The sequence below is a fragment of the Chamaea fasciata genome, unplaced genomic scaffold (assembly GCF_029207755.1).
Source record: "Chamaea fasciata isolate MVZ Bird 193981 ecotype frontalis unplaced genomic scaffold, bChaFas1.0.hap1 SCAF_7, whole genome shotgun sequence".
Classification (NCBI taxonomy): domain Eukaryota; kingdom Metazoa; phylum Chordata; class Aves; order Passeriformes; family Sylviidae; genus Chamaea; species Chamaea fasciata.
This window is the reverse complement of record NW_027094092.1, coordinates 42,862,074-42,883,933: the sequence shown is the minus strand read 5'-3', so window position 1 is coordinate 42,883,933 and position 21,860 is coordinate 42,862,074. Positions and strand designations below refer to the sequence as shown.

General features: G+C 39.0%; 1 protein-coding gene across 1 annotated transcript in view; it reads left to right on the top strand.

The window, feature by feature from the left end:
- The first annotated feature begins 666 nt into the window (after positions 1 to 666).
- SEL1L (SEL1L adaptor subunit of SYVN1 ubiquitin ligase) overlaps positions 667 to 21,860 on the top strand; it is a 36,549-nt gene continuing 15,355 nt past the window's right edge. The window contains exons 1-12 of the mRNA XM_066188608.1: positions 667 to 813; positions 7,883 to 7,920; positions 8,265 to 8,487; positions 12,028 to 12,195; positions 12,785 to 12,890; positions 14,608 to 14,770; positions 16,273 to 16,326; positions 16,407 to 16,466; positions 17,081 to 17,162; positions 17,474 to 17,628; positions 18,364 to 18,420; positions 19,423 to 19,491. Of these exons, the coding sequence (XP_066044705.1) occupies positions 720 to 813; positions 7,883 to 7,920; positions 8,265 to 8,487; positions 12,028 to 12,195; positions 12,785 to 12,890; positions 14,608 to 14,770; positions 16,273 to 16,326; positions 16,407 to 16,466; positions 17,081 to 17,162; positions 17,474 to 17,628; positions 18,364 to 18,420; positions 19,423 to 19,491 (1,269 nt within the window). The 5' untranslated portion in view covers positions 667 to 719. The remainder of the gene's footprint in view (positions 814 to 7,882; positions 7,921 to 8,264; positions 8,488 to 12,027; positions 12,196 to 12,784; positions 12,891 to 14,607; positions 14,771 to 16,272; positions 16,327 to 16,406; positions 16,467 to 17,080; positions 17,163 to 17,473; positions 17,629 to 18,363; positions 18,421 to 19,422; positions 19,492 to 21,860) is intronic.

The following is a 21,860-nucleotide window of genomic DNA, read 5'->3' as shown; positions in this document are numbered from 1 at the left end:
GCAATGTTTCAGTTCATTAAAGGCTCGGTTGCTAGTTCCCTTCTTCAATTCCTTTTTAACTGACCCACAGAAAGATGCAATTCCTATGAGAACCAAAGAGTTGCGTCCCACAGAGCTACACCCATTCTAGAACTCATGCCCTTCTGAAGATAAAGTTGCACTAAACTCTTTATGTTTCACATATATGATCTGTGCAGGCTTAGGCATACACTTAATTCACTGCTCCATACTTCTAGTCAACGAAGTGCATGCCAATTCCCGGAATTCTGCGGTCTGGAATGGGCGGGGCTGCGGGCGGCCCTGAACCGTTTGGCGCGGGGAGTTGTGGGTGACGTAGTCCCTGCCCCACCACGGGGCCCTGGGGAGCATACGCTCCCAGGCGGCGCCGCGGCCCTCGCAAGGAACTGTGGGTGCTGTAGGAAGAGCGCAGGAGCCAATGGAAGGGGACGTTTCGGAAGGAACTACTCGCGCAGCGGCCCTCGCTAAGACACGTGCGGCGCTATTTGCTAACGGGAGGGCGTGACGGACGAGCCGGGCCTCCGCGGAGCCAATGGGAGCGGGCCATGTAGAGACAGCCGTTCCCCGGGGTTGCGTGTGCTGCTGCCAGCGGCCCGTAGTCGGTCGTCAGCGCGGCAGCCGATTGGTGGCGGCGGCGCGGTGGGCGGGGCCAGAGAGCCGGAGTCGGGGGCTCTCGGCGCGGCCCCTCAGAGCCCAGCGGGATGGGGCGGCGGGCGCGCTGGGTGGCTCTGGTGCTGTGCCTGGCTGCGCTCTCGGCCGGAGCGCTGCCCGCGGTCGGAGCGCTGCCCGCGGCCGGTGAGTACCGCGGCTCCGCCTCCCTACGTCCCCCTGGGCCCGAGCGCTGCAGCGGCATTGCCCCCCGCGGCCTGCGGGGGGGGAGGGGGGCGCAGAGGTGTCTGTGCGGGTCCTGACGCCTGCACCGGGGCGCGGAGGCGGCGACAGCGGGGGAGGCGACCCGGTGCTCTCGCCGGGGCATTGGGGGGGGGTAGGGGCAGCGCCGAGCTCGCCGGGACGCTGAGGCGGCGGAGCGGAGGGGAGCGGCGGGGAGCCGGGCTCCTGTCAGCTCCGTGGCCGCGGGTGGCGGGACCGGGCTGGCTTGAGCTTTGCCACACCGGCGCTGCTCCGTAGGCCTGGTAGGGATGGACGCATTGCTCAGTGCGGTGCCTGCCTTTAAACAGCTCGTTAGGAGCCCACTTTATAGTGCTTGCACTGCTTAAAACCGAAGTGAGGCGTTTTTTCTCCCTAGAACGCATTTTCTCCCCGAGGCGCTGATAATGCTGATTTCAGCCTTATCAGAACGGGTTTGTCACCTCGATATGTACAGAACATTTATGCGTCCAGTTTTATGTCCCCATAATACCTTTTTTTTCCCTCCCTATTTTGTTGTTCTGCAGCTCGGGTTTTGTCTGATTCTTATGTGTTGTCATCTACTTCCTTTCCTGAGGTTTCTACCTCCCACACTCTGCTTTCCACCATGGGCTGGTGGGGGGGATGTGCAGTGCATTTATTTATAAAGCCAGAAGCAACTACCTTAAAGACAGCCATATGTGCTGCTACTGGGCATTTGCTTTTCCACTATTTCAGGAAAATAACTTAACGTTTTCTCTAGAGGTGAGTTCAGTAGTTTGGGGTTCATTTTCCTGTATGCAGTAGGAAGTTGAAATTTAAAGTAATATTACTGTACTTGGGATTATGTGAGATTTGTAGGTCACTTTATAAGCCAGCAGGGCACTTTTGAAGTTATGGGAAGGATCCATACAAGTTCTGTGAAGCCAGAGAGATGTAGCCAAACTTTTGAACTATGTGCTCTCATTTATAGTGTTCATGAAGAAAAAAGCTGAGGTGAGATGAGGCAGTGAATGTCAGCTGAACCATCTGTTGTGTATGTGGCAGTCAGGTGGTAAGGGCTGGTCAGGTGTGCATCAGTGACTGTACTGCCATGCAGCTCTGCTGTCTTGACTTGTTGGCCACTGCCACAAAGTTGTTTGTGAGCATGAAGTTCTTCTAGTGTAATTCAGCCTGTATAAACAAAATGTTTAGATTCCATCTGATACAATTATTAAACTAAGGAAAGCACAATACATGAATGTAGGCTTAGGAGCTGTTTACAAACTTAAATTGCTACTGTGATATTAAACTGTTGTTTGATATCCACAGTTAATTAGGAGAGGGTGTTCAGAGTCCATCTTCTTGGAGAAAGCCATGAGAGGAATACATTTCTTCCTCCAGTTTTTGACAAGAATAATTCTGAAAGTTTTCCTCACTTTATGCTTTGATTTCCCACAGTAGCAGTATGACGTTCTGTGGTAGAGGCTGGTATAAACCTTGGGACTGTGTATTAAATGCTTCCTTGAATACTTAATTGTTTCTAATGCCTGGTCTGGAAAGAGTCATCTGGGGTGTGAGTATAGTGGGAGGGGTTTTAAGAAGAATTAATAAAAATAGTCCAGGTATTACATTTCCTAACTTTAGGAGGAGTTTTTAATGAGGACTTTTTTTTAGTAGTGAGTATTTTAAATATAACTCATCATAAACTTTGTTTAAATCAGTTTATTGAAAACTCGAGTTGAATGCTTGAAAATTCAGGCCTAAGGAAGAGGGTACCATATTCTTTTAAACATATGATATTGTTGCAGACTATGAAGGCATGAGGAAAGATATTAAGAAGCATTGGCAAAGGCAGCTAAAAAATGCTAAGTGTGTGCACATTCTGCAGATGAAACCAGCTGTCTTCTGGTCATTGCAGCAGGGATGGCCTTCACCTGCTGATCACTCATTAAGAATATTGAAAAAAATCCTTTTTTTTTTTTTTTTTTTTTTTTGGTGATTGCTGGTATTATTTGATTCCTGGGATTGTTTCCTCTTGTTCACAGACTAAAAGGTAAAAATGTTCTCATTCTGCCTGAAGAGAGGAAGCGGTGCTTCCTCTGACTCTCCTACATGTTCCATGGCTGATTTCAGCAATTGGCAGGGACAGATTGGTGGGACAGATGAGTGCACTCATATACCTGTAGGGAACTTCAGTACCTGTTCTTCCATAAGACAGTGGTTTTTCCTGATAGAAAAATATTTCTGTTTTTACTTACCTGATAGAAAAATATTCCCTAAAGTATTTGCCTTATTGCCTGGTTGGGAATCTCAGTTCCTACTGAGGAACTGCTGGAAAGTAAGTTCTGTAACTCATCCAGCAATTGCAAGGACACTGGAAAAAAGATTTTTATTCAGGGTGAGGATTGACCTATATCTCAATCTTTTGGTTGAACTAAAATGAATATCTTGCACAGATTGTAGCTGGGAACAATTTACTTGCTGCCAAGGATACTTTGGAACTATTCTTGCTGAATAGGTGCCACTTAAGGATTTTACTTAACTCACTGCGTGTTTTAAAGTTTCATTTAATGGAAATAGCATCTATGCTGTTGGGTCTGTTTCTTCTGTGCTGAATATATCAGTCGAAAAATTGATGAGAAGCAGTCTGAGGTAACTATTTTTTTAAGATTTCCTTTCTTCCTGCAAGAACTGGATAAACAGATGCGCTCTCTTTCAGTGTCTATCTAGTCAGTTGCACAAAAACAGCATTGAAAGAAATTGCCAAAAACACTACAGAAAATCTCTCAGGGATGCTGTAAAGCAGTCACTGCCAAACCATTTCTGTCCATGCACCCCTCTCCATAGAAAGATTTGTGAGCATGCGTTTTACATGTATTTTTTGTAAGTTAAAAGATTGATGTACTCTTATCCTTACATATTATGTACCTCATAAAACATGCACAAAAACACCAATGAAAAAAATAATGAAATAAAGGTGGAATGACCACTGTGTTAAGAAAAGTTTTATGTATTAACAAGTCTGAAAGGTAAGTTATTCCTGCAGCCCCCATGGGTTGGCTGACATACTCCTGAGGTGTGCACGCTCTGCTGTCAGCAGAATCCCTCTGGTTGCTTTGTTGTCTGAGTGTTTGAGGCTTGAAGAGCTTGGCAAAAACTAGAAGGAAACTGACAACAGTGATCAGTTAGGGAGGGATTCATCAGAACTGTGGGAGACTGCTTCACTTACTGAATTTTTGGCTACTTCCTGAATGTGAGTGACCATTTTAACACTGAAACTAGAGGTATTTCTTGTCTGGTAGTAGCAGCCCTTTAGCTTTGTGGGTTGTCAGTTGATCTGTTCTTCTAATACAGCAAAACTTTGGAACTGTTGAACTCCCTCAAGCTAGTGACGTTATTGCTGAATCACACTGCATAGCTCTTCTGGTTTCTACCCTTTTCTCCGTAGTGCTCTCTTGAAAACAGTAATTCTCACAAAATGGTAGGATCTTTATCCAGCATATGGTAGGAGCTTTTTCTCTAGCATAGGCTGCCAGAGGACTTCTGCTATATTTACTAGCATGGTTGAACACTGGCCTTTCTAACTGAGGAAAAATGAATACTTTTTAAAGCTGACTTTAATTATATGTGAACTGATGTATGGTTGAAAAAAGATTTTGGTTCCGTGAAGTGCTTGAAAGTTCTAGCTGGGCGTGAGAGCACCCAGCAATGTCTACAGCTCAGCACTGGTTGTAAGCAAAGCCTTCTGTACAACATTGTCAGCTGGCCACTTGAGCCACAGGTATTTTTGCCTACGTTTTGCTTTTAAGAGGTCATTGCACTCCCTAACTTGTTTAACAAATTGTGATATTAATTTCCACTTGGCCTTCTTAGAGGAGGTTCATAGAATTAGACAGCCTTGATAACAGATCTGAGTAATAATAAATAAAACTTTGTTACTTTTTTTAATCTAAGTGTGGAAAAACAAGCTAAACTATCAATTTTAATCTCTGAAGCAGGTGCATAAACTCAGCATCTGTGACTTAGTTCAGTAGCTCAGCCTTGACTGATAACGTGTTCTTAGGTCCAACTGTGACCTTTCATGGACCTTTCATTAACACTTGCAGAATAGTTTTCTTAACTGTTTCGTAGGAGTAAACACACTTCTATAAGTAGTGGGTGCATATTAGTCAGCAGTTCCATGGAACAAGAGTGTAAGTGATCTCTCCTTTAGTCATACTATTCACTTATCTCTGCAATCTCATCTGCCTACCTTAGAAAGAAGTCTCAAAGCTAAGAAAATTAAATTAATATTTGTGTTTTGCTTTAGTACCTTTTGGAACCACTGTTTGAACACAATCGTTCAAGTACAACTTCTCAGTAACAAAGCTGGTTTCTTCAGAGAAAATTTAAATGATGCAATAGGAAGGAAACAGGCTTATTTACTTTCAAGGAAGAAGCGCAAACACTTAGTGAGCTCTACTTTGTGTTGCCCAGGTGTCTCTTGCCTTTCAGTTTAGTAAACCTTTTGCTTTGCATATGAAGTTACAATAAAATTGTCCTTTCATTTGCGTGCATAGACAGTATAACCTATTTATATTTGTTCTTGTGTGGTCTTTCAACATAAAGTGAACCTTCCATCACAGATTGAAATCAGTTAGTGGAGCCTTTTCCAAAGTGTTAGAAAGCTCTAGTGCTGTCAGGAATTATAGGCTGGTTTTGTACAGACAATCACCCTCGCTGGTGTAGCTGTTATAAAAAAAAACAAACATGATCTTTTCTGCTGCAACAACAGATACTTGATAAGTGCCTTGTGTGTGTTAGAAGGAGCATACAAGCTACTGGGTAGGTCACCCTGTCTTAGTTTTCCCACTCTCCAGAAGCACGTCTGCATTTCTTGACAAGCTCTGAAGTTTGAAGGTGGTGTTTGGTCTTAGGTCAAAACTATTTAGGATAATGGAATGTAATATGTGGGAAACATGGTAAATGACATCTTTCATGATTTCAAAATAGAAACACCAGCAAGTATCCTAAATGTGCATGTACTTTTACTGAATTTAAAGACCAATTGTCATATCATGGTCTGGAGTGCCAAAGTTCAGTGGTAGAACTTCTTATGACTTATCACAATCACAGTCTAACCTTACCTGTTAGATTCCTCAAGCTGCTAAGTAACCCCTGAGGTCTCTGCCAAAAATGCAGCTAGCCCTGTTTATCCCTTTTACCTTATAATGTTTTTTTTTCCAAGTTGGTGTTCTTATGCTGTCTTGGTTGCTCCTTGCAGGGTCTGTTTCATCTGGAGTGCTCTTTGCTGTCTCCACGAGTTTTTCTGAAGTGCTGTACATCTTTACATTTTCAGACCTATAGAGGACAGCTGCTTACCTGTATCAACTGTTCTACATCCTTTTTAATTCCATATCTGCTGGCAGTCAAACTCTTTGAGCTTTACATCCTCCTCACCATGCTCAACAGGCTGTTATTTATATGTCTCAGTTGTACTCTGTCATCTCATCACCACAGTTTTGTAGCTTCTCTTACAAGCCTTCACATTTTTTCTTCATTTCTATTATGCTGTTACAGCTTAAAGTTGAATTCTCCCTCATCTTTTTACTTGTTTCAATCAAAGATTGTACTTCAAGTAACAATATGGAATTTAGATTCCCGAAAGGGATTGCCAAGATTAACCCTTTCATTGCAAGGGTTATAGTAGTAGGCTTCAAAACATGACCTGAGAGACGAAATGTCATGTTTGGAATTTGTCACTTCAGAGATGGTTTATCTCTGGTAAGTCACTTCACTTGTGTGAGAATGAAAATTGTGCAAGTTTTGTTTGCTAAGTGCTTACAGGAGTCAGCAGAGTTCTGTAAACTGTTGGAAGTGTTTGTGTTGGTAGCCTTTCATGGCTAACTGCAACATTCTAAATGTATCTCATGTATGGGCCTTTAATTTCTGGCAGTTCAGACACCTTTTCCAGTCACAGTGCAGGTCTCCAGCCCATCATTGCTTTGCTACTGCTACAGGGCATTGTGCACCCCAGAGCCTCAGAAAGGAGGATTTCTAAACACAGGAGTTATCTTTGCTAAGTGGTCTGTTTATGTTTTGAGCTTTTATTTCAATGTAAGGGAGTTGTGAACCAGAGAGGGAGGCCTGTAGCATCTTCTTTCAAATGTGGGGGGTTGGTTAGCTGAAATGAGGTGGTACCAGATACTGATGACTCTGAACAGTCATATCTCAGTGATGTTAATTTTAGAGGCTTCCCATCAAAATGGCAGCACAGACCAAGCTGTTTGAAGCACGAGTAGCCCATTTTAGTTAAAGGAACAAAACAATTGTTGCAGAAACAATTCTGAAAAACAATGGTAAAGCTGTCATAAATAAGCTTTGCTGATTTTCTTCACCTTTTCACCTGTATTCCTTTAGGTGTCTGCCTAATAGCATTTTTTCTTTACTATTTCTTCTCCTTCTAGTCTTTCTAGTCAAATATCCTATAGCTTTTAGACAAGAAAGATGATAGCTGAACAAGACTTGCATCTCTTGAAGAGTATCTTAAAGACAAAAAATTCCACACAATTTTGGAGGAAAACCTCTCTATGAAGGTTTGAATATGCTGGTCAGGCAGAAAGAATTGGCATTTTATAAAGGACAGTGTTTAATTACAAGCATTGGGTTGTGCACACAACTTTCTGGTCACTATTGATGCTGTTCATACTAAGGCTGATTTGATGACTAAAAACCTTACGTTCCACAGGCCATTTTCACTTGATGCAAACCTTTTTAAGTAGGTTAAAAAACCATTCAGATTGTGATTTAGGTTTAGAAAAAACACATTTTTTTCACTATGAAACACACAGTTGTGTTGGCATAATTTAAGGAAGGGGTCACCTGTGAAACATTTGATTCCTCCTCGTCACGGTAATAAGGTTTTTCTGAAGTGTATTAGTCAACTTACTACATTAGAATATTTCAGAACCACGGTACAATGTTGTAACTAAAGGTTTTATTTTTGAGATAGTTAGTCATGGAAAAGCATTTTACTGACTTATAATGTCTCTTTTAGATGAAGAAGGAAATCAAGATGAATCACTGGAGTCAAAGGTGAGGAGATAAGTTTCTAGTCACTCTATTTTACCTGTGGAGTGAGAACAAAGGTCTGAAATTCAGAACAACAATTTTATTTTAGGTTTTTAAGCGTTTCTGTAGCTCTTGCTGTCTTATTTTTTTTCCTGTGCATCAGAGAAATTAATACTGTTACAAGTTTGAAACATTTTTTTTCAAAGACGTGAAAGGGGTGGAGAGGCAATGAGAGCTGATAGGTAGCTGAGCTTGCTTTGATTCTACTGTGTAAGTCCATTTAAAAACTTCTTAAAAGATATGGTTAATTAAGCCAGCTGCTGCTTCTCAGTTTCAATCTTCTTAATTATGTGTCTGCTTTCATTCAGACTTTATCTGCAGAGGACCAGGTAAAGGATCATTCCACAGGAACTCGAGTGGTAGCAGGTCAGATCTTCCTTGAATCTGGGAAATCAGACTCTCAATCAGAGAATGAAGAGAACTTTCACAGTCAAGAAGAGGAAAAAGAGAATTCACTGGAAGAGTTGAACTCTCTAGAAATGTCAAATCTGTTAAATAAGGATTTGGAAGAAGCAGAAGTACAGAGTCCAGGTAACTGCTCACAGGCTTTTGAACAAGTGGTGACATAGATGCATCTGAGTAACTCCAGCATGTGGGTGAACACAAACAGTAGTTTTGAACTTATGAAATAACTAGTGTCCTAACCTTTCAGCAATGGAATGTTAATTGCTGCCTTTTTTATTAGAAAGTAACATCAAAATGTCTTGAAATGTATTGTAATTGAAATGAGTAGTTATTTTCCAATGCATTTGAAAGAATTTTCCGTTTTTCTTATTGTTTTCATCTTGCAGTAAAACTTTATCAAATAGAGAAGGCCCTGATTTCTTCAAATAGAAGTCAATTACAGATCTGTGCTCTGTGTATGTACACCAGCAAATACAAAGAGAAATTTGCATCAGTCTCTTTCAGTCCCCTGGCTGTTTGCCTGGTGAATCAATTGACAAAAAAAGGAATAAATAGTAATGTAAAGACAAGCTTCCTAGAACAGCATTGAGAGCCTCAGGGCAGCATCTAAATTCTATGTAAACTTCATGAAAATTTTAAATATAGGTAAAACCTTATGTCTTTGGCCTAAATTCACAGGAAATTCTAATATGGCTTTTTTACTACATAATTTTATGATTTTCTGATTTGCAGTTAGTAGTCGATGATAACTAGATGGCACAGTTGAGTACCTTAACCTTTGCAGCAGACTTTTCCTTTTCACTTGTCCATAAAAAATAAATCTTCAATATTACTGAAAAATACAGTTATGTGGTACTTATGATGTTTGAAATGTCAAAAGAAAGCAGGAGTTATTAAATAGGCTCTCTCATGTAATGGCTGAGTGTTATCCAAGCTGTTTCCTTATTAGAGCAGAAGCAATATTGGTTTGTGAAAACTCAGTAATAGGTTTAACTGTTGCTTTTGATGCTGTGTTGTACAGGAAAAAAGTATAATAAAATCCACTAACTGTCTTTCTGCCACAAAACAGTGAGCTAAGCACCATATTTAGTCAGTGCAGTCTATTTCAAAAGTAAACTTCAAGATACTTTTAATGTCATACAAAAATATATCCAGCTGAATGGCTCCTCGGGAACTAAGATTTTTAACTCTACCTCTCCACATACTGCAAGTTCCTTTCAAAAACCATAAGTTTAAGTCTTGCACAGTTCTTGGAACATCTTATGTATTAAATAAACAGTGTAAATGAAGAAATTTTTCATTTATAAAAGCAATTCTAAAAAAAAGTACACGTTTTCTGTTAGGAGAAAAGAGCGCTAAAGGACAGCTTTACAAACACTTTAAGTGAGCATCTGTCTGAGGTGCAGGTGTTACACCCTCCAGATGAACTACTGGTGACAGGACCGCTTAAAGGGACAAAAGCTTTTCTACAAACAGTTTAGCTAGTCTGTATGGTCATGACATTGTGTGGAATAAAAGTAAATTTCCATTATGTTTTGTAGGATATGGAACAAAAAAATCAGCAATTTAGAATTAGTGATAGTCAAGGTTTTAACTTTCTAAGAAAATTGTCCTGCTCTCTTCTGATGTGTGAGGAGATTGTGTGCAAATAAAATTATTTTTTTTAATTTATTCCTAATTTGTGTTCTAGGGTTTTATAACACTAAAGTTCCATACTAACAGTTTCTTGGTTTAAAGAAAATTGCTCACAAGTTTATACAAAGCTGAAAATTCCTGTTGCATTTATCTTCCTATTTGGAAGAATCTTACAGTAATATTGCCAATACTTACAAGTAATCTACATTTGGGTTTTCTGCAGCATAAAGTATGACACAAGACATAAGTAAATTAGGACAAAAGATAATGAAATACCATGTATTTTACTCAGAGATAATAAAGAGATAAATTGCTTCTGGAGCATTTGGTTTGACAAAAGATAATTATCCTCTGGGTAAATTGTTTGCCTCAGTATTTATCAATGTCTAAGTATGTAAATAACTGTTGTGAACTTCTTGACCTGTGACTGTATTGCTTTGTTGCTCCTGGGATTAGTCTTTAATTAGTTAATTAGTTATTATCTGGGAGCAAATAATTAGTTAACTAATTATGTAACCCAGATATTTATTATCTGGGAGCAAAAACAGCATTACGGTTGAATTTAGAATTAAAAAATTGCAAAGGGCAGCATTGGGACAGAATAGTTTCATAACTTTAGTATGCAGCTACATGTCATGCAGAGCACTGTAAATCTGCTTTCCACAGAGAGATAAGGTACGAAACAGTACAAGTAAAACCTTGAGTTCTTGAGTAGTGCTGGTATCCTGCACTTGGAACTTTTCAAACGACACTGATAACAGGTCCCATAAGTTGTAGTTACATGAACCCTTAGCAGGAGTTTGTATATTACTTTGTAGTTAACGAATGTCTGAAATTATTCCAGGCTAATTGCATCTTACCACATTATTTTTGAGTGCAGTTACTGAAAATTACAATTTTTCTCTTGTAATATAATTAAGTTGGAGTGATGTGGTAGAGCCTGTGTCAAGGCATCCAATTATGAAGAGCAGTTTGAACAGGTCCAGCTATACCTGAAGACTTTATTTTGCTTCAGATAATCAACATGAAATATTTAAATTAGTATAATCTAGGTCTTTCAATTATAGACCCTCAAAAAATACTAATTTTCTCTGTAACTACAAAAATTGCAATGTTAACTTGAAAAAACTCTATAATTGACGTTATCAATTGCATGCTTTTGCAAATGTTTTCAGATGAAGCTGAACCCAACTGTTGGATTTAGCTTAGTGAAAGAGGAAAACTTTAATAAAAGTCTAATTGAAATAATTCCATCTTCAAAACCTAGGGAATTCTTAGTCTTCATAGAAGATTGACCTTATTTTAAAATATTGTGATATTGGAGTCAGTAACCTTTGAAGTTTTAGTGCATGAGAAGTGAAAAATGCTGCTGTTCAAAGCCATTTTGGATGCAACTAAATATATTGGCAAAATGAAATTATGATTTTAATCTAAGTATTTGCAAGAGTAGAAAATTACTGAACTCATGGTGATGAGAATCCTTTCATCTACATCACCCTGATTTCTCTTAAGTGTTTCCATAGTTGTTTGTTCCAGTGTACTCCCTGCTGGTACTCCAGTGCTTTCAATATAACATTTTGTGATGTGTGGTGTTCTGTTGTGACTGTATCCAACCCTGGGGCTGAAATGAATGTGCTCTGGAATGCAGTTCAAGTGTACATTACAAGGTTTTTTACAGAGAAAGAGAAAGTTCAAGGAAAGAGTATTTATTTTGGTAGGCAATAAAAACGTAACTGAGATTTGCCTTCTCCAGTCAGGCAAATACTTTCTTTGCTTAGAACTAAGAATGAATATAAGAAACCACATAACTTCTGCTTCATTTCATAATTAAAACTAAGAATTATATTTTTCAAGTGCTATTTTGAAAAACTGCTTTTTCAGGCTTTTGTAAATTAGAAATTTTACTGAAAACTTGATCAATTGTAATTCATAGAAATTAAAACCAACATAGAAGCACTTTTCTGTATGTAATACATGATTTTAATTTGGGAATAAAGGAGAGTAGTCTGATTGCTGGGTGTGTATTTTCAGTTTTGACAGCTATTGGAGGCACTGCAGATGGGGAGCCTTGCCACTTTCCGTTTTTGTTTATGGAGAAGGAATATGCAGAGTGCACTGCCGATGGGAGGGAAGATGGCAGGCTTTGGTGTGCAACAACCTATGATTACAAGAAAGATCAGAAGTGGGGCTTCTGTGAATGTAAGCAACCTTTTTTCTTGTTCTTGTTCACGGAGTGCTTTTTTAGGCTATTGTTTTCAGTCCTCTTAACAGTCTTTATTTCAGGATGTAGAAGTCCCTGGTCACTTCATACCACAATAAACAAGTAGTTATAAAGGCAAAATTTTCATGATGGACGAAGTTTTAAAAAATGCCAGTTCCCAGACCTGATTTGGAAATCTTGCAGGGAAGGCATCTATAAAACTGTTTCTGAGGCTGTAGGAGGGTAGGGGCTTGACAGTGTTACTCATTATACTTACTGATTTGTTGCACAGAGGCAACCCTTCTCTAGGAAATGTCCTTCTAAAGGAGGAACCTGCACAGCTTGCTTTTGAGCAGTGCATGAAAAGAACATTTTGTCAGCAAACTTGTACATGAGACATCACACAAGAAGAAATCATCTATTAATATACCAAACACATCCATTAGACAGCTTTTTGTAATCAGTTTGTTTATTGGTCTTCAAAAACATGTTTCTGGCTGTACTTACCCTTTAGAACCAATAGGAATTGTGAGAAGATAGTTTTGAGTGTATAATTGGAGGTCTTTATGTGCACTTTTATTTTTTTAGCTGAAGAGCAGTCTAATAAGAGAAGGCAGATGCAAGAAGCTGAGGATGTTTATCAGATTGGAATGAAAATCCTTAATGAAAGCAGTAAAAAGGCTCAGAAGAAAGTGTAAGTATACTTCATCCACCCCCACAGGAGAAGGATGATATGGCTGGTTACTTTTGCTTAACAAAAAGAACTTGAATGAGCTGCCCTGAGATTTTGAGCTTTATTGGACTCAGCATCAAACTGCGGTGATAGAAGATAGATAGATAGTAAATTCAGGGTAATTAGAAAAACAAATTTATGCTTGCATTCCTTTGAATGCAGTAAAAATTGTGTAAGATTCATTTCTGAAGTGGGTGTCATCAAAACGTTGACTTAATGCAAGATGATTCTGCAGTTCTCTAACCCCAGTTTATATGTGGCAACTGCCCAGGAAAAAATAAACTGAGAAAGTGATGAGAGATAATTGCCCTTTTTCAGGTGTTTCTTACAGTCTGGTTTTCATTCTGCTTCAAAGATAAAGTGGGAAAAATTGGCATTTCTTGTCTTGCTCTGTTTTTTTTTCTCCTGCTTTCTGATGGTTTTGGTCACCAAAAAAAATAGTATTAAACTTAAGCTCAACAAATCTTTAAAATTCTAATAATCAATGTCATTAGAAAAGGGTACTGCTTGTAGACAACACAAAAAATAAGGAGTCAGTGTTCTCTTCAGTCTTGTCTCAACTTTCTCTTCTATATGCATTCAGTTACTTTTTAAATAGCTGTGGACTTACCACTATAATTCAGAATTTCTTTGTTAATTTAGATCTTCCTCCCTATTCATGTTGACAACTTCCTCAGTAAGTGGTGACTTCTGCTGATTAATGTGTGAGGACTATTACTATATTAAATTTGTTTGTGGAAATAAGGGAGCGTATTTCTACTTTGTATCAGGGAAAGTGAGGCACACCTAAAGTTATCTGCACCTTGGCTAAGACAAAGGGAGGAAATATCTGTTGGATTCTGAGTCGTATTTTGTAGGATAAAATAGTGTAAGAATTCTAAAGTAATATTTGGTGTTAGTTCTCTTGTACACCTTACACTTTCTTAGAAGTTGAAGTTCTGTGAGGAACCACGTATGCCTCTGTCTGTCCTAAAGAACAAGCCTGAGAATAGAAAGGAAGAGAGGTAAATTAAAATCTTGGAGTGCTGTCAAAGATCCCTGAGGCTAAGCTGAAGCAGGCTTGCTGATACTGTGTAACATGTGTAAGGTTAGGGGGGTTTTAATTGCTGTGAAACCAGCTGCTGTGAAATTACTTTGAAGTAATTTCTTACATTCTGAGACTGAAATAGAAAGAGGAGTTTCCAGAGATTCCCGATTTTTCAGCACAAAATTGATCATGTATGCAGTTGTCTTGGGCCCAGGGCTTAGTATTTTCACTGGAGTGGTTTTGTACCCAGATTGTAGAGACTCCATTGTCTTTTTCAGGCTGCTTTTTTACTGTGATAAGAGATTGTTATGGGAGTGGTTCTACTGGATACCTAGTACAGAACTAAAAATTGTTGCTACAAAAATATGATCATTTGACCTTAAATTTCTTGTATATCTCAGAGGAGAGGAAATACATACTGCTTTGCTTATGGAGTAGAGCAAACATTAAAATTCAACTTGTCCATTAACTAAATCATGAGTTGTTGCTTATGTTGATGATTTATAGCTGGAACAAATAACTGTAGGCAGATGCATTTTTAGAAAATAAAGGCTTAAACAGAGAAACAAAACCCCTCTCCAGAATCTTCAGGTTTATGAATGGAAATTGCTGCTTTGCTTCACGTTGACCAAGAAATTCTTTTCCCTTAAGAGCATATCAGTATCTTCTGAAAGCAGCTGATATGAATCATACCAAGGCCATGGAGAAAGTGTCTTATGCTTTGTTGTTTGGGGATTACCTGAAGCAGAACATCCAGTCATCAAAAGAACTGTTTGAAAAGCTAACAGAAGAAGGTTCTCCTAAAGGACAAATGGTAGGTATATCCTTAGATTTTACAGATGCTTTTTATAGGTTTGTAAATGGTTTATAGATTGTACTTCCTCTAGGGTGCTTTTATAGATGGCACCTGCACCCTAAGAGTAAACACAAACATCTTCTGTTTGAGTTTTTAAAAAATGTTTAACTACTAGGAATGTGGGATGGTGGTGGTCCTCTAATTTAATTTTTTTCCTGTTATATGACTGACAATATTGGATGTATAAGTCAAAAAACCAGGTAGACACAGGTGACTCCAGCCAACAAACCTTCTGAAACTGTACTTATGTGGTTTTTGTGCAATGTTGTGGCTTTTCATTTGCAGTTTTATCTGAGATGACACCAATTTATAATCTAGGAAATAAAAACTTCTAGGAAACTTGGCATGTATTTAGTACATTGGGACTTGCTTTGTCCCTATGCCTTTGAACACAGAATTATTCATACTTACTATTACAAAATGTCTATGTTTATGTCTACTATTACAAAATGTCATAGTTTATGTCTACATAAACTATGGGTGGTTTTGATTTTAATGTCTCGATATCTGCATCTACCTGTTGTTTACTTCTTGCTTGTTTTGGAAGTGTCAGCTTCTTACCGCACTATTAACTTCCTTCTCTTTGGCTGCCAAATCTCCAGCTGTTCCCTGTTTAATGGTGGATGGAGTACTGATTTACCATAGAAAGCAGCAACATATTTTCTCTAGAGACTTCTCTCAATGATGACCTTGACTTCTATTGATCTAGAATTCAATACATGTCTGCATGAGATAATTTTTGTGGATGCTTTCGGATTGCCTAGAATAGTCTCAGAACACTGTGAAATACAGACATCTTTACATATGCGCTATCTTTTGTGTTAGTTTCTGTTCTGAGCTACCAGCTGTAACAGGTGTGATAGGCAGGGCAATAACTATGTAAATCTTAAGAACAAAATTAACTTCTGAAAGAACCTCAGCCAAATAGCTCAGTGCATTCTGTTTGTTTATATTTATAGCCACAGTTGCAAGTAACCAGGGGCAGAACAGATGGAAAACTGTAAATTCATTGGGACTGTGAATCAAACAGTATGAGTCTTCTGTGCGAGGCTGTGGTTCACAGATGTTTACACTGGTGTTTGAGAAAACTGGGTACATTAATAACTTGACAGATACTGCGTAGCTTCACTTGAGGGCCTTTAAACTGGGATACTTTCACTGTTTAGGACCTTTGGACCTACACTCGATATTCAGGGAAGTAGTAGTTTGTTCCTTGCATTTGATTCACTTGTCTGAATTCTGGTGAAACATTAATTTATGTTAGCATCATAAGCAACTGAATAATTTAGAAACTTCATACTCTGAAAGGGGCAGGGAAAAGCATAGAAATAGGCAGCACCAAACTGACGGTAGAGCTTGGTGTAGCCTTTGCAGCTTTGAATCTTTATGCCTGTATGTTCGAGGAAAACTGATTCTTAGTTTTTTAAAAGGTGTACTGATAAACTTTATTTTATTTCTAGGCTCTTGGATTTCTATATGCATCTGGCCTAGGAGTCAATTCTAGTCAAGCTAAGGTAATTCAGAAATTTTGAGTGTGTGGTCTTGTATTTTCTCTTGGGGGCCAACGTTAAATAACCAATGATTTTGTTTTAAGGCCCTGGTGTATTACACTTTTGGAGCTTTAGGAGGAAATCTGATCGCTCATATGATCTTGGTAAGTACGATGGTTAATGACTTTTAAACGTGCAAGAGTTTTTTTTACTCCTTCATTTTCAGTGTTAAGATTTCCTTTTATATGAATACCCTGTCCAAATACTAGACAGTTTTTCATGCTTTGGGTGAGCAGTAGTATCTTCCCCATTATTCATTTTTAATTCAAAGATGAGTCTGCTCATTTTAAGCTAAGTGCCACTCTGAATTTAGATTGACCACGTTTACATCTCTTGACTTAAATCAGAATTGTCACACTTAAAATTTTTGTAATCTAGTGAGAACTGTGAAAGAGATCTTCACAGAAAATGTTTTAATCAGTATTGTGACTTTTAAGGTAAAGTGCAGTATGTAAATAAAAGGCTTTACATGTTCACCCTTAAGTATCATTCTGCTTATTTGCTTTTTCTTGAGTAATATCCAAACTCCACTGGCCATGTTTAATCTTTAATAGTGTCAGTCATTCATTTTTTATGTAGCTAAAATGGACTCATGGCCTTTGTCCAGCCTATTGTCTCGTCAAGTCTTGATCAAGTAATGTGAAAAAAGTTTGTAACATGGCAAGCAGTATGCTCTCAAGTAACTGATGGTCCCATATTTCCATCATTTCCTTTCTAGGGTTACCGGTACTGGGCTGGGATAGGAGTCCTTCAGAGTTGTGAATCTGCCCTCACTCACTACCGACTTGTAGCTAATCACGGTAAAAGCTTTTTACTGGGGTAATATTCTTGACTTTGTCTACTTCTGTATCATTCAAGCAGGAGATACTGAAGTACTCCCAATGCTAATAGCATAAATAGAGAATTCCTGCTATTAATCAAGTTATCCATTTGGCTCTGCATTATGATATGCTATTTTTATCTCTGTTGAAATGGCTTAGAGGGTAACAAAGTAATTAATTCTCTCTTGAGTTGCAGCTTGAAGCTCTGTAGACATCTGGTTTTACTAAGTTATGGTGTAACTTCTGCATTGAAAAAACCTGTCTGAAAATTCCTCTCCTCTGTTTTCCAGTTGCTAGTGACATTTCCTTGACTGGTGGGACAGTGGTTCAGCGAATTCGCTTAGCAGATGAAGTAGAAAATCCAGGAGTGGCAAGTGGTATGCTAGAAGAAGACTTGATCCAGTATTACCAATTTTTAGCAGAGAAGGGAGATGTACAAGCACAGGTAAAATTCAGTCTGATGGCATTCAGACATTTTCAAGAATTACAGAACAGCTTTAAGAAATATGGAAAGACATTGGAGCTTTAGCATTCCCTTCATCCAGAGTCAACCTGTTTGCTATTTCCCCATTAGTTTTTATGTAAAGAGACTTATATTTTAGGTGTTTAAGGAAGAACTCAGAAAATGCAAATTTTTTTTTGAAAATAAGTCCAAAACATTGCAAGTATATCTTAGGAATGTGACTTGTCTTTCACTAGAAACCAGGTAGATGATTTCAAGGATAGCTTTAGTTGTTGAGGAAGGCTGGATAAAAAACTGGCCTTGACAAGGGATTTCACTGCTGGTTTTTCACTGCTCCTGCTCTTGCATGACTTCTGCATGCTGAACCTCTTCTACACACAGTGCAGGAGGGGAGGATGCTAATAGAGGCAAATTGTCCCAAGCCAATTTGATCATGTATGACTTAGGTAGGCAGGATTCAAATGAACAGTTGTTACTTTAGATCTAGGACAGTATGTTGCTTCTATCCAGGGTTAATTTCCATTTAGGCCAGTGTGAAAAAGTAGGGTGGTACTGTAGTTATTGAAGCAAATCTGTGCCTTCAGTCTTTGTGGCATCTTTAACTCTGATGTTGTCTATCTCTGTGCATATAATTAGCTCACCCATATCTGTATTGCTAAAAAAAAAAGAAATCCCAAGGGAAAAGTGACTTACTTGCAATGTAAAATTTATTTTTAGGTTGGCCTTGGACAGTTGCACTTGCATGGGGGAAGAGGAGTAGAGCAAAATCATCAGGTACCATTTCTCTGTGTCTCTGATATTACGCTAGGCAGAGGGGGAGAAAATATAACTGAGAAAACAGTGATGCAAAGGTGTGTAAGTACTACTGTATGGTATGTAACAATTTCAACAGCTTTGTTCAATAAAACTTAATCTTTATGTGACTAGAAGATGGAACTGATTTTTTTTACATAATTAGTTTAAGACTAACCATCTTAGAAATGAGAATGTCAAAAATAAAAACTGTTTTTATCAAGTAGTACTGGAGCTGGCTGAGCTTTTGTAAATGTGGTACAATCTTCATGATGCAGTTGGCATGTATAAGTGATGACAGTGTAGTTTGTGGCTTGCAAGAATATTTTGCTTCTGCAGACAAAACTGCAACTCTAAATACTAAAGATATTAAGTGTGCGTAGAAAAGAGAATTTCTGCTGATGTAAGCCAAGCTAGCTACCTTGCTTGAGGAAGTTAAAATAGCTAACCTTGTCTTGAAGTATGTATTGAAAAAATGGAGAGCTAAGGATGTGCTGTCCTGAGGATTATTTCATCCAATAAAGTAATTATTTAACAGAAATTATTTATTGGTCATCATATTTCAAATACGTCAAAATGACTTGTTCAGAAGGGTTCAGAGATGATAGTGAGTGGTCAGAAGGAGTATAACCAAATTCTGTGTAAAAGTAGAATAGGAATTGAGAAATCTCACCTATTCCAAACAGGGTTTCATGGTACACTAAGAAAGAAAGATTTACCTGTGTGGCTAGTGCATAGTAACAGTCGTAGTTTGTTGGTTTTTCCTCTTCTGGTTTTTGGAATACACTGGTTAGAGGGATTGCTGCTTAATATTGCAATTATATAAGTGAAGAACCCTGTCACATATATTAAATTAGGTGGGATTGATAACTTCTATCCCCAGAACTCAGTAACTTGGCAAATAAATCTACCTGATTCTACTCTGTTTGCAAGAAAAGTTATTCAAATTGTAGTGATGGTGGTTAAAACACTTGTTCTCTACAGCGAGCATTTGAATACTTCAATCAAGCAGCTAATGCTGGCAATTCCCATGCTATGGCTTTCCTAGGAAAGGTAAGAGATAAACAGTCTCAAAAGTAAGAAAACTGCCTTGCAATGAAATACAGCAAATGTTTCCTACTTTGATATCAGGCAATCTAAAACTTGAATTCTGGAATCTAAGTATTGCCATTTACCTCCTATTTTGAATTTTTCTGCAAGATTTGAGTGTAGTAGTCTGCTGTGTCTTGTCTAAGGTTTCCCTCACTTTAGGAATTTTTAGGGGTTTTTTTCAATAGTGCTTGAACTAAAATCAAATCATTGAATGTCCTTTTTCTGTGATGGAATTCAAAACTCTAAATAGCCAACTATTCTTTTCCACACAATGTATGGGGAAAAGCTAGGCTTCTCAAAACTTTGCCCAGCAGGAAATACTAAGTTGGGAAAGGAAATGGGAAGGAAATTCTTCCAATTTCATTCTGTGTAGAGAATTGAAGCATCTGAGTCAGAATTGCCAATACGCCTGTACTTACTTTGCACTAAAGCCTGAATCTATCTGCAGAGTGGGCCATTGTTTCAGTTATCTCAGATTTAAGGCCTTTTTGTCTAGGGGCAATTCTTACCTAACCAATCTGGTTGCCTTCTGTGATGGAGTGAAAACATTGTTCAACAAGGGAAGAATGTCTGATATCAGCTATCTAGACTTCTGTAAGGCCTTCAGCATGGTCCCATACAACATCCTTGTCTTCAGATAGGAAAGACATGGATTCAAAGGGTGGAATATCTGGGGGATAAGGAATTGGCTGGATGGATATAGCTAGACAGTTGTGATTAATGGCTTTATGTCCAGGTGGAGGCTGGTGACAAGTGGAGTTCCTCAGGGCTCTGTCTTGGGACTGGTGCTCTCTGTCTTTACCAGGGGCACAGACAGTGAGATCGAGTGCAGCCTCAGCAAGTTTGCAGATGACACCAAGCTGAGCAGTGCAATGACACAACAGAAGGAAGGGATGCCATTCAAAGGGACAAAACTGAGATGTGGATCCATGAGAACCTCATGCAGTTCAACAAGTGCAAATGGGAGGGCTGCGCCTCTACAAATATGAGTGCAGACTGGGAGATGAACTCATTGAGAGCCTTGCAAAGGACATGGGGGATCTCATGGGTGAAAAGGTGGACGTGACCCAGCAGTGTGCACTTGCAGCCCAAAAGGCAAACAGCATCCTGGCCTGCATCAGGAGAGGAGTGGCCAACAGTTGAGGGAGGTGATTCCCCCCCTCTACTCTGCTTTCATGAGACCCCCCATGTGGAGTACTGTGCCCAGGTGTGCAGTCCTCAGCACTGGAATGACATGGGCCTGTTGGAGTGAGTACAGAGGAGGGCCATCAAGATGATCAGTGGGATGGAGCACTTTTTCTAATGCAGGCAGGCTGAGACAGCTGGGTTTCTTCAGCCTGGGGAAGACTCCAGGGAGACCTCATTACAACCTTCCAATACCTAAAGGAGGCTTACAAAAGAAGGAGAGCAACATTTTGCACAACAGATAGTGATGGGATAAGGGGGAATGGTTTTAAACTAAATGAGGAGAGATTTAGGTTAAGTGTTAGGCCGAAGTTCTTTATTCAGAGGATGGTGAGGCAGTGGAACAGGTTGCCCAGAGAAGTTGTGGGTGTCCCATCCCTGAAGTGTTCAAGGCCAGGCTGGTTTGGGCCCTGAGCAACCTGCTTTCGTGGCTACCATCCCTGGCATGGTAGTTGGATCTAGATGACCTTTAACCCAATCTGTTTTATGATTTTTAATTTAAAACAAGATTGGCAGGCTGCTGGCAGTAATGATAATGCATTACTGCTTAGAAAGGTATTTAGGCCACCACTTGTCTGAGATCTGGGTTGCATACTACGTAAAGCCTGTGAGGAGCGAAATCCTTATTACTCCATTTGAGTACCTTCTAAGGCTAGGCTACAACAAGCACCAGCTCTAGCTCATCTTTGTCAGGCTGTCATTGTACTAGACAATGCAAAATTAGTATCCTTAAAACCTAAGAGAATAACATAATGTGCTGTTCAAGGCACTGACAGAAGGAATTGCAGTTCCTACTTTCTCTATTGATTGAGTGTTTTGTCACTAATTATTGTTGAAGTGAACTGTGTTTAGTAACCAATTTTTACTTTGTTTTTGCAAAGCATTTTGGCTGCCAGTACAGTTTGATTTCCACTGATCTCAGATTTTTGCCTGATTGCACTTCGGTAGAAATTAAAAATGAAGGGTATTGTCATGAAAAGACTTTAATTTTATGGGCAGTTCATTTTCCATTAGAAAGTTAAACCCTCTGAATTTTACAGCAGATGGATGTGTTTTCTGCTTCTGGATAAGTTTTAACGATTATTTAGTAATGCAATAGAATAATCTAAGTACAACAGACTCCCTCTCAGTATGTAAAGTGTAGA